Here is a 20,421-nt window from a genome sequence, read left to right on the forward strand (position 1 = left end):
GTGGGTGGAGCAACACGTCCCACCCACCTATGATGTCACTGTCATTAACCAATGGTGTATAGAAGGTTTGGAACGCCTGTATAAAGTTTGGACTGGTGAGCTGTTTTAACCCAGCAAGTTTTGCATTTAAAAGGCACAACCCACACATCTAGGCTAAAACAAGGGAAAATTTGGGCTGTCAGTAAAAATGTTCTAGACTTCTAACCATAGCCTAACAATAAATAAAATAATATAAATAAATAAATAAGAGCAAACACCTCGCAATCACTCTTGACATTGCTCACCCGATTTAATACCAGATAACTTTCAGACGACATAACCAAATTTATTTTGTCTAGAAGTGGGTTCCTCATAGCTGGCCTACATCGGGTCTGTACTTAACCCAGACGGTCAACTACGAAAGTTTTCATTTACTATATAACTCAACAGTAACAGACCAGCGTAACAAAGTCAATACAGTTGCACAACTCTCAGGATCCATCAATGCGGCGATAAAACTCAAGCGTATGTGGACAGACAGTAAGAGCAGGGAAATTATTGACTTCTCACTACATTTAGATTAAGTGTGTCTGTGTATGTGTATATCTGTCTGTGGGAGTGTATGTGTGTGTATGTGTGTGTGAATATGTGTGCATGTGTGTGTGTTATTGTTTAAAGCTCAGAGTAATGAACATAATGTGTGTGAGGCAAACATCCAGATCATTAAATCTCTTTGACCTTTCAGCAGAATCGCTCATTCTGATTCTGTTTGTCTGTTTCATACAACACATACTGTATACTGTATGTTACATGCTGTATACATCAAATAGATGGGTTATATAGAAAATACTATTAACTGTTATCTAATAAATACTTTCTATTGTTCATTAAACTGATACTTTTCATCTAAGCTATATTTTGTGCTGTTGTTCCTGAAAACACTTGGGAAATGTGTTTGGTAAAACTTTACAGAATTTATTAAACAGAGGTGATATATTTTTGGGTTATTATAAGCAGGTGAGTGTTTGCTTCCTCAGTTAATGTATTGTTGTGTCTTATAATAGATACAGGCTATTGTTGGTTCCTATAGTGCTGGGTATTTCAGTATACATGCAGACTGATCTAAACAGAGTATTTTTGGGTTTCTCAAAATAAACACGTTATTAAAGGGTTGACCTAGATAGGATAACAAAAACAACACACATATTGAATAGAAGTGTAAAGATACATGGATATGGATTGATACATTGATTTAATTTCTTGCGATGCGTTGATGCCAACAATAAAATATTGATATTAAGTACATTTTTCTGACACTCTCCACATCCTCATTCCTTGACGTGACGTCTTTCCACCATCTACGCAGTTTTGTTTGTTTTTATCTGCTAGTGTCTATTACACTATTACACATTTTGGCACAAAATACTAAAAGACTAATCATCTTAAGCTTGATTTATTGTGACATTTCCCCTTCTTAATTTTTTCTTTATTTGTGTATTTTTTGTTCGTTTGTTCCAATTGGGACAGAAATTTCAACTCTACTCTACTTTAAAAAGTTGAAGTAAATGTTCCTATTATGTATTTCGGTTGCATTTGTAAGTTATTAAAAATGTAACTTCTTAACTAGGCACATAATATAAAATATTGATAAATTAACCAAATTGCATCGAATTGTAATTGCATGAAAGAAGTGATTTGCAAATACACAGGAGATCTTAAATTTAGGTTGTGTAATTCGTGTTTCATTTTCTGTTATGTTCTGCAAAAAAACTCATGCGTTTCTAATCGCAGCTCTGAAAACAGCAGAGTCAGCTTAAATATTTACTCATGTTCTTTCCACTCCAGCCCATATTGAGTGTTAATATTACAACATCAAAGATGAGAGGGGAACTAAAATTAGAATTCAGTCAATAGGTGACACACACACAGACACATTGTGATTTGTCATTTTGTTGCCTTGGATGTTGTGCATCCTCAAAGAGACTTTGGTAATTCAGCCATAACCAGATTCAGTCATAATTGCATTAGTTAGAGACGAGAGAGAGAGAGAGAGAGAGAGAGAGAGAGAGAGAGAGAGAGAGAGAGAGAGAGAGAGAGAGAGAGTGTTATTATTGAATTATCTCTGTGCTGGTGGTATTGCATAACTTTAGATACAGAATGACTCACACTTATCGTCTCACTGGCATGACGTACATTTCTTACCATCTATTTGTGTATCTATGCAACACGATCTCATGAGAATACACGTGTATTTTTACGTAAAGTACCACACGTACTTTTACTTACGTTATTTATAAACACTGAAACGTATAATATCGACGTATTGACAGGACTAAACATAAAATGATTTTACAGACGTACAAATTTGTATGTATTCATATGTATAAATATTAAAATCCTAGCATTAGCATTTCAATTCTATAGCATTTAATTGTCATATTTAAAGTGCCAGTCAGGTCCAATTTTAAGCTTCCTCATATAGTTAAGTAATCCCATGCAATGCAAGGTCAAAAAACACTGTTATTTCTCAAAACATATCAATTTAATATTACCCCCATTTCTCAGAAATCCCCAACAATTCATGCGAAGCCGTTCAAAGATTCAGTTTGCCTAAACCCCACCTTTCAGTTGCCTACTTGGCTCTGATTGGTCAACTGACACAGTCGCCGCATAGTCCAACAATTAGGGTGGCCATTTTGTGCCAGTTCCGCCGGACAGGTTCCGAACAGGATTTCAGGTGCGTTCTCCGGAAGTCGCGTTGCTCGACCGCATACGCCATCAAGGTTCTCACATTTCAGTTAAAATACATTCGAAAATTAAGATTTATTTCTTTTAAGACATACAATCATTGTAGCTTCATTCTTACCTTGGAATGTAACGGTTGCTTTTCTGTAATTGAACCCGAAATATTAAACCTTGATGACATTTGCGGTCAAGCAACGCGACTTCGGGAGAACACACCCGAAATCCTGTTCGAGACGTGTCCGGCGGAACAGGAACGAATGGTCACCCTACCAACAATAGTGCAACATGTATTGACCTAGTGCTAACATGACTTACTGAGAAGATATTAAAGGGGATCGCACACCGCGCCGCGCCGTTCTAAAAAAATGTAACACATTGTTTTCTATGAGTGTACACACAACGGCGCGGACCCCAGCTGTGACTCAGGAAGTTGTTCTAATCCCTGTCGCGCCACAGAGCGCCACTCACATGGTTTAACATTAAATAACATCATATTTGTCCCAAATCATTAACGACTAAGATTGGCTGCTAACGTATATTTAGCATTTTGAAGTAGACGCTATCTGACGAAGCTCGCGCTATTTAATGTGCACTTCCGGTTTACAATACCTCCGAGTTCTCCTAGGCGCGATGCGACGCGACGCTGAGCTGCGCGGCCGGTGTGCGATCCCCTTAAGAGTTTAAAAAACGACATCAATACACATCATTCCCCATTTATCCAAATAATAAAATCGACAACAGACACTCATGTAAGCAAGTATGAAAGTTAACCGGGCCACAGCTAAACAGTAAACAGTAGTTAAACTACAACATGTGTTAGTTGCTTGCTAGCTCAACTAACTGACAAAATATTACAAGTTTGAAATCCGACATCAATGCACATCATTCCTCATTAGTCCAAGTAATAAAAACTATGACAGACACTCATATAAGCAAGTACGTAAGCTAAACGGGACATAGCAAAACAGTAAACCGTTGTTTAACTGTAACATGTGATGCTAGTGCGACTTCCTGATAAGACATTAGAGTAAATTAGACATTCAGAACACTTGGGAGAAAATAAACACATAACATAATAATCAAACTTACAGGTTGTGGTTAGGAGACGCATGCTGGTCCAAATAAAGTGGATACTGAAATATCTTTCATGGCTAAACGTTTAGCAAATTCTGTCTTGAAAAAGTAATTTTAACCACTGATTCTTCACAGCCAAACGTTTAGCAAATCCCACCTTGAAAAAGTAATTTTAACCACTGATTCTACTCATCTTCATCCTTTGGTAGTGAAAGCAACACAAACTTTACAGCTCAAAACACAGTGTCTTCTCGACATGATGTTAACACACTGACTAGCAGAAGTATCTTTGCGGGCAAGACTGTAGGGGGAGATTATGCAAAGTATTGCCTTCATACGTAGACAGACAACAGGCGGGAGATTCAAAAATAATATGACTCGAAAATGTGGTTCAGAGTCATCTCTCTACTTTAGAAGCCGACTTTATTACTTTATTAATCATGCACTATTTGGTTTAACTACTTTGTACATCGTTTACATTGATGGATAGCTACATGACACACTGCAATAAATGTCATTTTTTAAAATATTGGATCTGTCTGGCACTTTAAGCAGTCGTATATAATAAAGGCAGTTTACTCATTTGCCTACTGAAAGAGCCTACATTAAATTAAACAAGACTACACTTTAAAAGCTTAAAATGAATAACAATCCTGTAACCATATAAACATTTAGTTTAGTTTGTTTGCTGCATTGGTGGGCCGTCAGGTCCTTAAATGTATTTTAAATGCATCCCATAATAGTCTATTATTTTTATTTCATAGCTTTTCTCTTGGTTGTGCTGCTTCCAGTAGTGTATATTTATGATTTATCCAATCATATTTCAGTGGCTGACACCTGTTGCCAGGGTCAAAGAAATTTTCCTAGGCCTTCAGAACGAACAGTGCAGGTGACTTTAGCTTAAGATAAATGGCAATGAAATCATTGCATTAACCAATCAGATTTCAAGTTGGAATCGCCAGGGCCTTCTAGTTGGCTTACAATGACGTCAGCGTTTTGTGTCATTTGATTGAATTGACCCCCAGCAGATTAAAACAGACATTTCCCAAAACATGAATTATGGTGATTAAAATTTTGTCAAATCAAAATTCGTTACTTTAACTTAAAAAATTAAGTTAAACAATTTCAACTTGCTTTTTTAAGTTATGTCAACTGTTCAAAGGTCAAAACTTAAAATAGTATGTTGAACTGACTTGAAAAACCAACATTAACTTTTTTACAGTGTGTCTGTTATGCTTTTATTTACAAAACGTGGTTTTAAGTAAATGTTTTGCGTAAGACTGTGTTAGGGGCTCAAAATATCTTATAAATGCTGTATTGTTAAAATTGTTATTTCCTTACACATTTCTGTCCAGTACATTGCAAAATATAAAAAGAATAAATTACATTTTTTTTAGATTTAGGGTAGGGTTAGAGGCAAGGTGGTAACCTTTATCGTTAAAATGGTTTAATAAAAATTATACAGCAATTTTTATGATGTGAAAGATCCATAAATATGTTTTTAGCTGTAAAAAAATTATACATTTGCAGCATCTATCCACACCAAAAAGTATGTTTTGTGTTTTGAAAGTTAAGTATTTATACTATTAACAGTGAGACTAGATTGGAATGCATGTTTGAATTCAGCAGGCGCATTATCTTACACTTATGGATTGGCGAGCAGTCTCAGACAGTAATGACTAATGCTTTGGAAACAGAAGCAATCTTATCGGAAAACACCATTACATTTGTGTACATCTGCCAAAGTATTCCGATAATTGCATTTTAAAATGTACGACTCCAAATGTTTGCCTTGAAATGTATAGCAGGTTTAAACTACAAACATCACCTGCCCCCCTAAATTGAAAAAATGAAAAAGCCATCTTTTCCAGGTTCTGTATAAAGAATTCCCTCTATATATACATTACATCAGAATTTGGTTGAAAATGAAAGGTGAACAGCTTGGCAAGCTACCATTGAGCATCAGTGATGCATCAGTGTTAATTGCATTAAATTAATATCAGTTTTGCACCTGCAATTAATGTTGGAAAAAAATCGGTAATGACATTGAATCAGTGTTATAATGTGCAACATCACATTTAATGTCATGTTTGCTCTAAGGCAACACAACAACAACCACACCGACTAAAATCACCTGCAAATAACAGAAGATGAACACAATAAATCTGTCACGATCTCACCAGAGGAGAATTAAACAACTGCACAAACACCATTAACGTCTTCACTTATTACAAACCAGTTTATTATTATTCCTGTCATACAAAAGCTCTTTTGGAAAATAACAAACAAAAGTTTAGTGATAGTTCATTTTTTACTAAAAATGTTTTGCATTATGAGTAGTGTTTATTATAATAATCAGTTTTATCTTAGTGAAAGGTGATTTTTATGCTTTCCCACCCAAAAAACTCACTTTAAAGAAAAAACTCAAATAAAATGGAAGACGTTAGAAATGATAGTAAATTAAAGATGGAAACCACGATTTGCACTTATGTTAGTGAAATCTTGCCAAGAGAGGTCAGCAAATTAAAAATGCAAAAGAAAACCTTCTCCTCCCCACAGGCAAAAACAGATGGCATCATGGGTAGGTGGGAAGAGGTGAGATGAAGGGCAGAAAGATGAGGGTTGACAGAAAGATTCTTACCTTCTTCGGTCATTGAGTGATAATATTTTAGCTTGCCATAAGTCCCCAGTTCTATAATATCACATACAGAGACAGGGGTAAGGACACCAAACGGCAGCACATTTACTATACAGAAATACCCTGCTGAAAAATACATTGCATGCTAATGTAGTTCAGACTGGTTTGGTACTAGTGATGATGGAAAAGTTCTGAAACACATACTTATATCCCATCAAAAACACAACATATGCTGGCAAGCAGCAAAGCTGAGCTTTTCAACGGGGTACACACACACACACACACACATATATCAATGTCAATGAGAATGATGAGACTGTGCCACAAAAACAATCCCTCGCTAAGCTGATCTCACACGCATAAGTGCACACAAAACGAAACTCAAGACAAAACTAGAAACAATTTAGACCTTATATTGAGATATGTGAGTTCATACGCAGAAAGAAAAGCAAATGTGAACGTTATGAACAAAAATTTGGATCTTAAAATATCTTTTAGGCACTGATTACAACATTTTATTGTGTGCAATTTACAGTGAAAATCACTCAAAGATTATATTAGGATTGAAAAATAGGGCCAGGCTTGAGTGTGAAGTAAATCATGTAAAGAGTACATATTATCCGATTCCCAATTTTACTTTTTCTTTTGTGTGTAAGTGTGTTAGCTATGTCAGTGGGTCCCAAACTTTTTCAGCGTGCACCCCCCCCTTGTGTACAGTGTATTCCTTCGTGGCCCCCCAAAGAAAATTTGTGACAAAACTGTTCTAAAACTCAACATTTTAATAAAAAAAAAAAACATTAAATTATACAAAAAAGTAGTGCTTGGTTAGTAGCCTTATTTTTTTTAGGATTAATTTCACAGAATTCATGATAAATTAATGTATTTCATTAAATGTCATAAAACTGGGGCCCCCCTGGCACCATCTCGCGGCCCCAAGTTTGAAAACCACTGAGCTATGTTAACGGATTGCAAAATTACAAAAATCCCAAAGTATGATGACGCGAGTTATCGTCTCCAATTTAAATCTCTATTCTTGGACTATAACGAACACACGGATTGTAAGCAACAGTTTACTTCCTCAGCCTGTTGACGTGTACATGACGATCATTATCATAACTCCGCCCACTTCTGACTCAAGTCACCTGGGACTTACCAAATATGATAAGGAGTGTTACATTTCTGGCTTACGACCGAAGTATTTAGGCTAGAGGTCTTCTCGGGTCCATTTCTTTCCAAAATTACCTGAATCACTTTATACCCGACGTGCATGAATATTTTTTTTAAAGAAAGACCCGACCCGAGACAAACTCGAGAAAATTAGACCCAAGTCCGACCCGAACTAGTGGCATTTTTTAACCCGACTGGACCCGAAGGTAAACGGCACTGATGTGTGTGTATTCTACACTTTGGTGTCCTCGCAACCAATTTGGCGAGCTGCTCCATTTGTTTTACATTGTTATCTGATGACCACACCAAGGTAACCGCTAAAAGGTACATTTAAAATTGACTGACATGTCTGTCTCAACAAAAATTTACTTACCGCCAGCTGAGCGATTTGAAAAGGACATTGACGCACACACGCGAGAGAGTTCGGGTCTTCTCGGGTCCGTTCGGCAAAAACACATTCATTTTAAATTACTTGAGACCAGATGGCACTATTATTATTCTCGACCCGTGTCCGAGGCGCATGTGAAACTTTTAGACCCAAACCCGATCGGGTCTCAGGTCGTACCTGGGGTTTTCAGATCTAAGTGGACCCTTGAAGACCTCTAATTTAGGCCAATCACTACGTACTGGTTAGCTGGCCAATCGGAGCACACTGTGCCTTTTGGAATGATGGGGTTTGTACAAAATCAACGCGTTTCAGGGAGGCAGGGCATAGAGGAGCAGCAATAATGTACGGTATGTGGAAAATAATGTGTTTTCTAACCATAAACCACACGAACACATTGTATTACACCAAATACACCAAATAAGGTTGTTTTTAGAAACATAATAGGGGCTCTTTAATAAATGAAATCTTCCCACATTTAGTTTAAGTGTATTTAATTACACTTGCATTACTATTGATGCATTATATATTCATAACTCTACTTAAAGAGGGTTTAAATATTTTATCAAGGACAAATAATTTCCATATGAAATATACCAGCCTGATCTCACGAGATTTCGTATGTTACTGTACGATTAATACAATATTTAAACCCTGCGACTAACGCTAACATCACGCGGGTTGGCAATTCATACAAAAAAATACATAAACGAATGTGTTCTTATGAATTTATACAAATTAGCCACTCATTAAACACATCAAAATTGATTGTGTTAAATATTATAAACCATCATAAATGGTACAGACATGTCTCACGTCCTTGTCAAGCAATGAGACGAGTGACCTTGCGGAGTGACGGACTGGATCCTCATCCCAGAGGCGCAAAGCTTTTAGCATTGATTCAGATGGGAAAGGGTGTGCGTTTGTGTGTGCTCGTGTTACACAATAAAGGTCACACATGGTAATCTATCAGACAGTTATTGGCATGTGTGAACATTCGTACCCAATCGACTGGGAGTTACTTTATCATACGGGATGGCGTCTTTCTGTGTGTATGTCTGTTTGCCCGAGTGGACAGTTTGTTTGTTCCTAAAATAGAGAAATTGTTTGTCTGGCATGAAGGTCGAAGACAATAATCAATAATAACTGCAGTGAAAGAGGTCAGTCGCACTTAAAACACAAACACACACACACACACACACACACACACACAGATGTGTCTGTGTTTTCATCTATTCAACATCACTTAATCAAGTTATGTAATAAATAATTTGAGTGTATCTGTCGCTGTCTGTTTCTCGGCTCACACAAAACAGACTGCACATCCACATCCACTAGTTATATTTCATAATTAAACTAAGGCCTAGTCCTGGATTAAGCTAATCCCTTTCCGGGAAACCAAGCCTTAAGGTTTAAGGTTTAACTTTCTTTTAATTTAAGTACACACTTCATGACACGCAGAAGCTCTGTTTTAAAACAAGAACTTTCACTACAGCTGTTGTTATGGTGTCTGAAAAATGAATTTTATTTTGAAGTTGGGAATTTCTTTACTACTGCAGCAATATTGGGCATTCTGGTTTCTCAAAACTGTTTTAATATAATTGTCTCATCTCAGCTATATAATGTCTCGGCAAACATTTACAGGGTACAGTAAAATATTTTTTTTTTGCTTACAGAGCACACTGTTGTCAAAACAATCCCAATTCACACAGATCTGATATATGACTATAGGATGAATTACGCATGTCAGGCCAGTAGTTGGCGATGTTACGTTATGCCTTTTTCCGTAATTTACAGTTTAGTTTAATTAATCAGAAAGTTATACAGTTTCTCCGAGCGGGTGGTCAAGTTTCTAATGATAATGACAGTGGATAAATTGCATGTTACATGATGCATGAACACTTCATATGGATGTGCATTAGTGATGCATGGGTCAGAGTTTTATCCAACCCACGGGTCCTGCTTTTATGAAATATTTATTTCTCTATTTGTTTTGTTCGCATCCGTGACATGAGGCCAAAGGTTTGGGCAAGTTACGTTTCCAGGTAGGCCTACGTAATTTAACCTTATCAAATAACCTAATAAAATATTTTATATATATGCTATAGGGAATTAGACGCAGCAACATACATGTTTTTTTTTATTTTGTTTTGTTTTTAATGACCTGCCCCGCAATAAAGTTACAATTTCTTTACCCGCACCGACCCGCGGGTTACCTGCGGTGCCAGCGCATCACTAATGTCCATGACTACACTGTTTTTACAATTTTAAATGTTATGTACTTTACAGATGATAACGTTTTAGTTTCAAAAACTTTTTTCGCATTTCCAGGCCTTCAAACATTTTAATAAAATACCAAAACACATTTAAGGCCCTGTCTTACACCTGCCGCAATACGACACCAGTCAAGCCCATAGACTGTAAAAAAAGATGGACGTAGTGTTCGTGACGTCACCCATAGGTTTCTGAAGATCGTTTTTGAAGCTTAAAGTAGGCGGTGTCTGCCGAAATATCCGAAAATGGGTAAAGAGGCGGGGCGTGGGTGAGGCTGAGGTGACTGGTTGCTGAAACCACGCCCCCCTAGCTCGACTCTAATGACAGCAGTGGCTGTTCAACCATCACTCAAGTGACCACGCACTTAATTATGCAGAACTTTAAGGATTAATATAATTTATAGCACGGGTCTGTTGAATGCTGTATTCTGATTGGCTGAGAAATGTTCCATGGGTATGCATTAATTTCTGATAACCGCACACCTAACTTGTCAAATGTCTTAAAAATAGGCACCAGAGCAATGTTTGTGGTAACCATAGTATAAGAGGAATAATTGACTTTTAATTGGGTGTACCTTGGGTGTGCATTATTTTCTTATAATTCAATGGCCCGTCGTCAATTATTCCTTACTTTTAAACGACTGAGTTACAAAAAAATGTACCCCCTCACAGTTGTCATGAAGGACAAAATTAGCTGTACAGACCAAAAACAATTGTTGTACCAGGCTGTAAACATATTATTTTCCCCATTTTGGAGCCTCTAGCGAACAGTTGATGAATTGCAGTTTAAGTCACTTCCATATTGGCTTCATCAGAGAGATCGGAAGGTCCCCCTTGCCCTCAGTCATGGCGCAAGTTTTTTGCTAGTTTAAGCCCGACGCAGGTATCATTTTCACATCTACACATATGGCAAAAAAATATATAGGTTTGAAAAAATGGCCAAGTAATATATTTGTCGAAATATATTTTGGAATATGTTTAAATGTATATATTTTTACCCAATATATTTTTGCAGAAATATATATTAAAGCAAGAAAATATATTCACGTCGCATTGGAATTTTTTTTTTATTGTAAACCTTCCTGTTAACCTAACAGATTTGAGAAGATTAAAATTAAATATATTATATAAATTAGATTGTATTTAGCATATATTTAAAATATATGTTGGTCAAGAATACATTTCTTGCCATATGGGTTGTAAAATTAGAAATGTATTTGCTTGGCTTTAAAATACATTTTGGAATATATTTCGTTTTAACCTTTATATCTATACGGAGCCCCTTTGGGTACATGGAGCAAAAATTTAATAAAGTTTAGTGAAACTACCGCGTTTAGTTTTGCGTGCTCACTTGAAACATTTTTGCGCGTACGTGAAACTTCCGCTTTCACGTGCGCACAAAAAAGTTTCAGGTGAGCACATGAAAGTTTAACGTGAGCACATGAAACTAAACTTTAGATTTTTTTGCTCCAATGTCACCTTAGGGGCTCGGTATATCAACATATATTTTCAAATTCAAAAATATATTAAGCATTTTTTAACCATATCTTTGGCCAGAGAAATAATTTTTTTGCTGTATGGGTAGCATCACGTTGTTTAAATAGCAAATGCACTTCAATTCATGTAATTAGCATGGTGCAAGCGCAACTTGCTTTTAAAGGAAATGGAAGATGAGATTCAGATTGGTTTATTGCACATTATGCCCAATACACACCCAAGACTCATTAAGAGAATAGCTTAAACCCCTTTGGAACATGCACAGACCGTTTTTTCCGTCGTTAAACTAGCAAATGTGGATTTGGCCACACCTTAAGTGCACCCGCGCCATGCGCTTCAGACCATTCGCTTAGATAGTTAAAATAGGGCCCAAAAGGTTTTCTGTTTTTAGTTAAAAATGGTGTTGTGTAAGCATCCCATAAGACCAACTTTAAGATGCTTCTTCAGCAGGGATGTCAAAGAAATCCACAGAGGATCTCAAGACTGCTGCAGCAAATCAAACACACAAAGAAAAGCGACAGACCACAAATGGAAACAAACTCTATCAAGTATTCAGTCCTGAATACTGAGAGGAATTCCATTGTTTACAAAATGTGTAAACAAAGCACCACAGAGACATCGACACACAGTGCTGGTGTGAACATTTGGGGTGGGGTGACATGGAGGGGATCAACTGTGACTGTGATGACAACGACATTTAGAGAAAAACTCACCAGAGTCAGCAAATTCTGTGGCAGACACACAGAGAGAGAAAGAGAGAGACAGAAAGAGAGAGAGAGAGAGAGATGAACATAACATAAGCAGAAACAATACGATTTAGCTCCAGAGCAAAGCCATGTAGTGACTAGAAAGATGAGATGTGCTTCTGTGACTAAAACCCATTTAAATCATACTGCTGAATGAATCATGTGACTTTATGACATACAAAAGCATGTCTCTTATGTTTCACACACTGAAAAATATTATTCATTCAATTAAAGGTAAGTGGATGTACGCAATTCAATTATGTAAATTAAATTGATCTGTGTAAAAATGAGTTCAATTTAGCAATACTACTATTATCTAATCATGTTAGTTCTGCTCAAATTTCAAAATATAAAGTTAATATACTACAAAAACAGCACACATAAGCAAGCTAACCATAACTAACACTTGATTGAAACAGATTATGACATAAACATTTGCAATGTAAATGCTTTCAAATCAATGCATTTTAATGCTTTATGATCAAAACAACACTAAATAACTGAAACATGTCAATAAGACTGTTCTTATCCCAAGCAAATGCTTGACTCGTCTGCACAATGTAATCATTTAAAAATCCCGACAACAAAACATGAAAGTCTTTTAAATATTAATATAACATTATAATAAATATTTTCTTATTAATGCACAAAATAACGATTTATTTTGATATTAAATCTCATTGCTCAGTCTCATGCACTGGAAATCCTTGCACATTTTAGCAATATTGCTTTAATACAACACAAATTATTCATGTAGTCCCACACTATAAAAATACTTTGCTGCCTTCATTTTTTTTTGTTAAATCAACTCAGATTTACAAGTCATGTCAAAAGCGAAAAGTCAACTTAATTTTATAAGTTATAACAACTCACCTGTAGTTATAACAACTCATTTCTAGTCAAGATAAATAATAGTAAGTTAATTAATCAGTGTTGATCAGTGTTGGGGGTAACGCATTACAAGTAACGTGCATTACGTAATAATATTACTTTTCTGAAGTAACGAGTAAAGCTTTACTTTATAAATGTACATATTAATATTTGAGTTACTTTTTTAAAAAAGTAATGCGAGTTACTTTTCAGTTGAATTAATTTGATGTAAAAAAAACAATGTACTGCATTAAACTGAACATATTAACTTAGATTTATGAACTCTATGCATGCACGTCTGAGCGGGAACAGTTTCAGTAATTTTTGCGATGGAAATATGCAATTTCTGAATGCAGAACTTCTCAGTCATAAAAGCCGCCTGCAAGGCCTGAAAGAGATCAAGCCTTAGCCAAGTAAGAAAAAGTAACGCAAAAGTAACATAAGCATTACTTTCCATCAATTAGTTACTTTTTCGGGGAGTAACTTAATATTGTAATGCATTTAAAAGTAACTTCCCCCAACACTGGTGTTGATTAAACGAAACATTTTAAGGCAGCAAAGTACGAGTCAACTTATATGAGTCAAGTTCAAGGTTGATGTAAAACACATGTTCTATGCCTAGAAATTCATTAATAAATTATTTGCAAATTTAAATTATGTTACATTTAATTAGGGTCAGAATTTTTTGTGCATCTTCATTTTGATGTAAAGTTAACTTTAGAGTTGACATCTTTTCAATCAGTTCTCAACTTTAGCAATGAGTGAAATTTATTGGGGTGGTTTTCCGGACAGGGATTAGAGTCCTAGACTAAAATAAATGTAAGAGCTGTCCAAACTAAAAACAACTTGCACTTACATATCTTAAAATACATCAGTGCCCTTTGGTTTGCCTGAAAATGCACAGAAGTGATGTTTTTAGTAAGGCATGTTTGGTAAAACTAGTTATATGTCCTAATTAAATTACGGCCTAGTCCTGGCTTAAGCTAATCCCTGTGTAGGAAACCACTCCATTATTTTATTTAAAACTGATACCTCTATTAAAGTTTGAAAACATTATATTTAAAAATAGGGTTGTCACAAAAGCTGATACTTAAACAAGCAATGATTAGTTCAAAAACTAATACGAATACTATGAATATATAAACATTAAGTTCTAGCATTTAAACAGTACAGTACAATACAGACAGGCAACAGAAAACATGTAAAACAACAACGGAGACACAATTGAAGTAAACATCAACGTTCAGATCCAGAAAATAACTAATGTATATTAAATTAGCTAAAATACAAGTTTTTTTTCAGCCAAAGTCAGTGAGTGGGTTTCATAAATTTTTATTATTAATGTTTGATTAATTTGAACAAAATAATTGGCAGTGTCTGTTCGATTGAATATACACAGCCACAGCAAATGCACCGATCTAATAATACACCATATATTACCAATTTTAAAAGACATCTAATAGCTGTCCAGACACAGCCCAGACGTCTAGGCTAAAACAAGGCAAAATTTGTGCGGTCTGTGAAAATGTAATAGACGTCTAACCATAGCCCAAAAATAAATAAAAATATAAATTGATACATAAAACCAAACAGCTTGTAATGACTGTTGACTTACATTATTTAATAACAGGCATCTTGCAAGATATTTTGGCAAAAATTATACACTGAAAAAAAAAATATTAATTGAATTTAAAAATTTTTTTGGGGTGGGTGGTTGCAATCAATTTATTTTGGCTACATTTTAAAAAAAAAGAGTAGTTAAGTAAAATAAAAAATAAAAACTTTTGGTTAATTGTAGCTTAAATAAATTGATTGCAACCACTTACCTTAAAAAATTAATTAAATTCAATGAATCATTTTTTCAGTGCATGTAACCAAATTTAAGTTTATTTTGGCCAGAGGTGTTATAGTTCCAAAATAATTTGGCTATGAGTAACCCACTTCTAGTCAAAGCTAAACCAATGCCACAAGTTTAATGCAGAAATATTTCTATTACTGTTGATTTGCTATTAAATATTCATGAATAATATGTTATTCTTCATACTGGAAACACACATCATAGTAATAATATAATGGTTACAATAATTTCTATAAAATTCTGTTTAACTCATTGTTTTGTCAAGTGCTGATGACTCCGGAAAAGGTGCTGATTTTACAATTATTAATAAATCACAAGCTATATAAGACTGTACTGTACTGGTAACATATCTCTGAAAAACAATGTTGTCTTATCTCTAAGCCAATACACTACCTCATACTGACAACCGGAGAACGCTGCACCAATATTTATTACATTAGGAGAGTTTAGAGATACAGGGTTTGTTTTGTTTGTTCATTTTAACACCATTAAATATTTCATTCATTTTGACCACCATTATAGATTCACCAGTGGCACTGACAGTCACAATGTTACTATTAAAATTTTTAAAGTCTGCATGAAATTGAAAACATATTTTTTGGAATATTGTTTTTTTTTACATATTACTTTTTAAATTCATTCAAATCTCCTCCTCTACTCGAAACTATATCTCTTTACTTTCAGTCATGAGGAATGACTCAAGGACGGGGCACAGAAAAAGGTTGCAGCAATTAGCAACATGACTCAACTTCAAACGATCCAATCAGTTCTCAATAGACAAATTCAACCTTTTTTCTCATTTCAGAAGCTCGGATATACGTCATAATGGGAAAATAAGACTATTGCTACTTCTGTTTCATGGCAACTTTAACTTGAATGATAACTGTACTAAAATAAGTTCATGTTCAGACTTTATGATAAATCTCTTGTGCAGGTAGAAGAAATATTCTCAGCTAAATGATTGGTGCTTTTAGATTTAACCCTGATTATTTTAAATCAAGGTTTAATGGTTGGTTTCACAGAATTAGTAAATAAAACCTTGACTTAATCTAGGTTTATTCTTATTGGTGCACCTCACCCCCGGTCAACGCATGAGTACATACAATCAACAGATTAAATGAAGTAGAATGAATGAAAATAACTGGTGTGAAATTAAACTGTATTGCAAAGGAATAATAAACAAATAAATCTATCACAAAGTTTGGGTCATAATCTTTAGGACTATATTTGTGTTTTTAATGAGTGTAAATCATGTGTGATGTTGTGTGTGTTTTACCTTCACTCAGAGGGTCGAGCGTGTGGATCATGAGCTGAAAGATGCTGTTTCTCATCAGACTGTTGTGTAAAGAGGCGGAGCTTCCTCCTCTCTGTAGCCGGGGTTTGGCCTGTCACAAGACAACAAAAACGTCAATCAAAACCTATTGGCCATTAACAGCGCAGTTTTCATTTGGCATGAATGAAAGCTCACGATCGGGAAGAGAGCCCAGCTGATCGATTCCGAGCAAGGTCGGACACATTGACCTTTCAAGGGTCAGGGATCAGGGTGTAGGGATTATTGGTTGATTAAAGGTCAGGGCTTTAGTGCTGGGTAATGCTGTCTGCAGAAGCTGATGCTATGGCAATTCAATCAAGAGAATCAGTGCTGATTCATACGATTCAGCAGGTGTCAGGACTTTGTGTGTGTGTGTGTGTGTGTGTGTGTGTGTGTGTGTGTGCGTGTGCGTAAGTGTGTGATGTGCTGAGACAAACTGAGAGAATCAGGGAACAGTGTTCATTTTCAGTTTCTCTTTGATCCAGAGATTGAGTTATTTCTGCAGATTGTTACATTATGAAGAACTTGTCATTCCATTTATTCATGCATTTATACTGCATTAAACTGGAATGTGTCTTGTGATATCTAATTAAATGTAATACATTCCTAATGTTTCAAAGAAGAATGTTATTCATTTAATGTGGTCATGGATTTAAAGATTTATCAAGGCATCATTCATAACAAAGTACAATTACACAAACAACAGACCTAAATGGACATTTATTCACCAATATATACTCATACATACAGTTTACACACAGACAACACTTACCGACAGTTTGCTGTCATCTTCCACTCCGTTAGGGCTCAGCTTCACAGTCACAAGATGAACAGAAAACAAAGAAAGAGAAGAAATAACAGTACAGTGATATGAGACAAGACCAGTACGACTGCAGACACTACAATAACCTCAGACTCCACATAGACAAGACAAATATACAACACACATCCTGTGACATTCATCTACTGTACAACACACACATACTCACAAAGGGTGTTTTCTCCTATGAGTATTTATGCTAGCCTCCACTGACCTCACAGAGTGCACTGACCTCCACTGACCTTACAAAGGGTGCACTGACTTCACAGAGTTTTCACTGACCTCACAGAGTGCACTGACCTCCGATGACCTCACAGAGTGTGCACTGACCTCACAGAGTGTGCACTGACTACATAGAGTGTCCAGTGACCTCAAAGAGTGTCTATTGATCTCACAGAGTGTTTACTGACCTCACAGAGTGTGCACTGACCTCACAGAGTGCACTGACCTCACAGAGTGTCTATTGACCTCACAGAGTGTCCACTGACCTCACAGAGTGTCTATTGACCTCACAAAGTGTCCACTGACCTCACAGAGTGTGCACTGACCTCACAAGTGTCCACTGACCTCACAGAGTGTCGGTTGACCTCACAGAGTGTCCACTGACCTCACAGAGTGTTTATTGACCTCACAAAGTGTCCACTGACCTCACAGAGTGTGCACTGACCTCACAAGTGTCCACTGACCTCACAGAGTGTCTGTTGACCTCATAGAGTGTCCACTGACCTCACAAAGTGTCCACTGACCTCACAGAGTGTGCACTGACCTCACAGAGTGCACTGACCTCACAGACTGTGCACTGACCTCACAGAAGTTCCACTGGCCTCCACTGACCTCACAGAGTGTGCACTGACATCCCAGAAGTTCCACTGGCCTCACAGAGTGTGCACTGACCTCACAAGTGTCCACTGACCTCACAGAGTGTCTGTTGACCTCACAGAGTGTCCACTGACCTCACAGGGTGTCCACTGACCTCACAGAGTGTCTATTGACCTCACAAAGTGTCCACTGACCTCACAGAGTGTCCACTGACCTCACAGAGTGTGCACTGACTACATAGAGTGTCCAGTGACCTCAAAGAGTGTCTATTGATCTCACAGAGTGTTCACTGACCTCACAGAGTGTGCACTGACCTCACAGAGTGCACTGACCTCACAGAGTGTGCACTGACTACATAGAGTGTCCAGTGACCTCAAAGAGTGTCTATTGATCTCACAGAGTGTTCACTGACCTCACAGAGTGTTGCACTGACCTCACAGAGTGCACTGACCTCATAAAGTGTCCACTGACCTCACAGGGTGTCCAGTGACCTCACAAGTGCCCACTGACCTCACAAAGTGTTGCACTGACCTCACAGAGTGTCTGTTGACCTCACAGAGTGTCCACTGACCTCACAGGGTGTCCACTGACCTCACAGAGTGTCTATTGACCTCACAAAGTGTCCACTGACCTCACAGAGTGTGCACTGACCTCACAAGTGTCCACTGACCTCACAGAGTGTCTGTTGACCTCACAGAGTGTCCACTGACCTCACAGGGTGTCCACTGACCTCACAGAGTGTCTATTGACCTCACAAAGTGTCCACTGACCTCACAGAGTGTGCACTGACCTCACAAGTGTCCACTGACCTAACAGAGTGTCTGTTGACCTCACAGAGTGTCCACTGACCTCACAGAGTGTGCACTGACCTCACAGAGTGGACTGACCTCACAGAGTGTGCACTGACCTCACAGAAGTTCCACTGGCCTCACAGAGTGTGCACTGACCTCACAAGTGTCCACTGACCTCACAGAGTGTCTGTTGACCTCACAGAGTGTCCACTGACCTCACAGAGTGTGCACTGACTTCATAGAGTTTTCACTAACCTCACAGAGTGTCCACTGACCTCACAGAGTGTCTGTTGACCTCACAGAGTGTGCACTGACCTCACAGAGTGTGGACTGACCTCATAGACGTTCCACTGGCCTTCACTGACCGCACAGAGTATCCACTGACCTCACAGAGTGTCTGTTGACCTCACAGAGTTTCCACTGACCTCACAGAGTGTTCACTGACCTCACAGAGTTTTCACTGACCTCACAGAGTGCCCACTGACCTCACAGAGTGCGCACTGACTTCACAGAGTTTTCACTGAACTCACAGAGTGTCCACTGATCTCACAGAGTGTGCACTGACTTCACAGAGTTTTCACTGACCTCACAGAGAGTGCACTGACCTCACAGAGTGTTCACTGACCTCACAGAGTGTCCACTGGCCTCACAGGGTGTCCACTGACCTCACAGGGTGTCCACTGACCTCACAGAGTGTCCACTGACCTCACAGAGTGTCCACTGACCTCACAGAGAGTGCACTGACCTCACAGAGTGTTCACTGACCTCACAGAGTGTTCACTGACCTCACAAATTGTCCACTGACCTCACAGAGTGTCCACTGACCTCACAGAGTGTGCACTGACTTCACAGAGTTTTCACTGACCTTACAGAGTGTTCACTGACCTCACAGAGTGTCCACTGACCTCACAGAGTGTCCACTGACCTCACAGAGTGTGCACTGACTTCACAGAGTTTTCACTGACCTCACAGAGTGTTCACTGACCTCACAGAGTGTTCACTGACCTCACAGAGTGTTTACTGACCTCACAGAGTGTCCACTGACCTCACAGAGTGTCCACTGACCTCACAGAGTGTGCACTGACTTCACAGAGTTTTCACTGACCTTACAGAGTGTTCACTGACCTCACAAAGTGTCCACTGACCTCACAGAGTGTCCACTGACCTCACAGAGTGTGCACTGACTTCACAGAGTTTTCACTGACCTCACAGACTGTTCACTGACCTCACAGAGTATTCACTGACCTCACAAAGTGTCCACTGACCTCACAGAGTGTGCACTGACTTCACTGAGTTTTCACTGACCTCACAGAGTGTCACACTGACCTCACAGAGAGTGCACTAGCCTCACAGAGTGTTCACTGACCTCACAGAGTGTCCACTGACCTCCCAAGTGTCAACTGACCTCACAGAGTGTTCACTGACCTCACAGAGTGTTCACTGACCT

The 20,421-nt window shown here is 37.7% G+C and overlaps 1 protein-coding gene across 8 annotated transcripts in view; it reads right to left on the reverse strand.

Moving 5' to 3' along the window:
* LOC129414754 (sodium/potassium/calcium exchanger 2-like) overlaps positions 1-20,421 on the reverse strand; it is a 46,486-nt gene that overhangs the window by 13,879 nt on the left and 12,186 nt on the right. For 2 of the 8 annotated variants that reach the window (XM_055169136.2, XM_055168896.2), the window contains exons 3-6: positions 17,317-17,355; positions 16,509-16,617; positions 12,472-12,486; positions 6,440-6,490 (exon numbers count right to left, since the gene is read on the reverse strand). In XM_055169136.2, coding sequence (XP_055025111.1) covers positions 6,440-6,490; positions 12,472-12,486; positions 16,509-16,617; positions 17,317-17,355 — 214 coding nt within the window. The remainder of the gene's footprint in view (positions 1-6,439; positions 6,491-12,471; positions 12,487-16,508; positions 16,618-17,316; positions 17,356-20,421) is intronic. The other 6 variants (XM_055169279.2, XM_055169013.2, XM_055168956.2 and 3 more) reach the window with 5 other exon arrangements.

Source organism: Misgurnus anguillicaudatus, chromosome 21 (genome assembly GCF_027580225.2).
Source record: "Misgurnus anguillicaudatus chromosome 21, ASM2758022v2, whole genome shotgun sequence".
In the NCBI taxonomy this organism is placed as follows: domain Eukaryota; kingdom Metazoa; phylum Chordata; class Actinopteri; order Cypriniformes; family Cobitidae; genus Misgurnus; species Misgurnus anguillicaudatus.